General features: G+C 69.9%; 1 protein-coding gene across 1 annotated transcript in view; it reads right to left on the bottom strand.

Moving 5' to 3' along the window:
• Positions 1–10: 10 nt before the first annotated feature.
• LOC112958363 (heat shock factor protein 1-like) overlaps positions 11–1,639 on the bottom strand; it is a gene marked incomplete at both ends in the record, with an annotated part of 12,106 nt that continues 10,477 nt past the window's right edge. Inside the window, 2 exons of the mRNA XM_026052191.1 lie at positions 11–207; positions 1,438–1,507. Coding sequence (XP_025907976.1) covers positions 11–207; positions 1,438–1,507 — 267 coding nt within the window. The remainder of the gene's footprint in view (positions 208–1,437; positions 1,508–1,639) is intronic.

Here is a 1,639-nt window from a genome sequence, read left to right as displayed (position 1 = left end):
CCTACGACACGGCCGGGTCCTGCGGCTTGGCCGCCTCGGGCGCCGGCAGCGGTGCCCCCGCGGGCTCCTCGGGGTACTCGTCGCCCTCGGCCAGGTAGGGCCCCTCGCCCAGCTCGAAGAAGACGGGCAGGTCGGCGCCGGCCGCGTCCACGGCGCTCGAGTCCACGAGGAAGAGCGGCTGCGCCGTGTAGTGCACCAGCTGCTTGCCTGCGGACACAGCGGCAGCGCGTCGCCATGCGGCGGCATGCGGCATGCGGCGCCTCCGCGGCAGCGGGAATGGGATGGGYGGGCGGCTGCTCCTCCGGGATCTGCTCTCTTGGGAAGCGGGAGCACCGAGGTGCCCACGGTGAGGGGTGCAGCAGCACCCATGGGTGCCGGGGATGCCACTGAGTGCATGTGTCCACATGTGTCCACACGGGAGGCATGGGGGATGCAGCAGCACCCACGGGTGCTGGGGACGCCATGAGCAGCCCCATGACGCCACATGCCCATGCGGGAGGTGTGGGGGATGCAGCAGCACCCGCGGGTGCTGGGGATGCTGAGAGCAGCCCTGTGACAGCATGTGTCCACGTGGGAGGTGCAGGGGATGCAGCAGCACCCATAGGTGCTAGGGACACCGAGAGCAGCCCCGTGACAGCATGTGTCCACGTGGGAGGTGCGGGGGATGCAGCAGCACCCATGGGTGCTGGGGACGCCATGAGCAGCCCCATGACACCACATGCCCATGCGGGAGGTGTGGGGGATGCAGCAGCACCCRCGGGTGCTGGGGATGCTGAGAGCAGCCCCGTGACAGCATGTGCCCATGTGGGAGGTGCAGGGGAGGCAGCAGCACCCATAGGTGCTAGGGACGCCACCCAGGGCAGCCCCATGGCAGCACGTGTCCACGTGGGAGGTGCAGGGGATGCAGCGGCACCCACGGGTGCTGGGGACACCGAGAGCAGCCCCGTGACAGCATGTGTCCACGTGGGAGGTGCGGGGGATGCAGCGGCACCCATGGGTGCTGGGGACACCGAGAGCAGCCCCGTGACAGCACGTGTCCACGTGGGAGGTGCAGGGGAGGCAGCAGCACCCATAGGTGCTAGGGAGGCCACCCAGAGCAGTCCCGTGACAGCATGTGTCCACGTGGGAGGTGCAGGGGAGGCAGCAGCACCCATAGGTGCTGGGGACGCCATGAGCAGCCCCATGACGCCACATGCCCATGCGGGAGGTGTGGGGGATGCAGCAGCACCCACGGGTGCTGGGGATGCTGAGAGCAGCCCCGTGACAGCACGTGTCCACGTGGGAGGTGCGGGGGAGGCAGCAGCACCCATAGGTGCTAGGGACGCCACCCAGAGCAGTCCCGTGACAGCACACGTGGCTCCACACAGGAACGGGGCTGGGGGCAGCCCAAGYGATCCCGCCGCCGCCCGGCGCCGGGGGTCCCGCCGGGTCCCGTACCTGCGTCTGCGGCGCCGGCCTCCGTCTCCGCAGGTTTCTGCTGCTCCTGGGACGACAGGAGATCCTGGATCTGCCGGGAGGAGAGGCGGGTTGGGAAGCGGCACGGGCAGTGCGGCGCGGCACCCAAGGCTGCTCGGGCGCCGCTGCCCTCTCCGCATTCACCCATTTCGTGGAAAAATCCCTCGCCAGGGACAGGGACCCC

Source organism: Nothoprocta perdicaria, unplaced genomic scaffold (assembly GCF_003342845.1).
Source record: "Nothoprocta perdicaria isolate Ctin4 unplaced genomic scaffold, notPer1 scaffold_840, whole genome shotgun sequence".
Classification (NCBI taxonomy): Eukaryota; Metazoa; Chordata; class Aves; order Tinamiformes; family Tinamidae; genus Nothoprocta; species Nothoprocta perdicaria.
The sequence above is the reverse complement of the archived record's forward strand: the minus strand, read 5'-3'. Positions and strand labels throughout refer to the sequence as shown.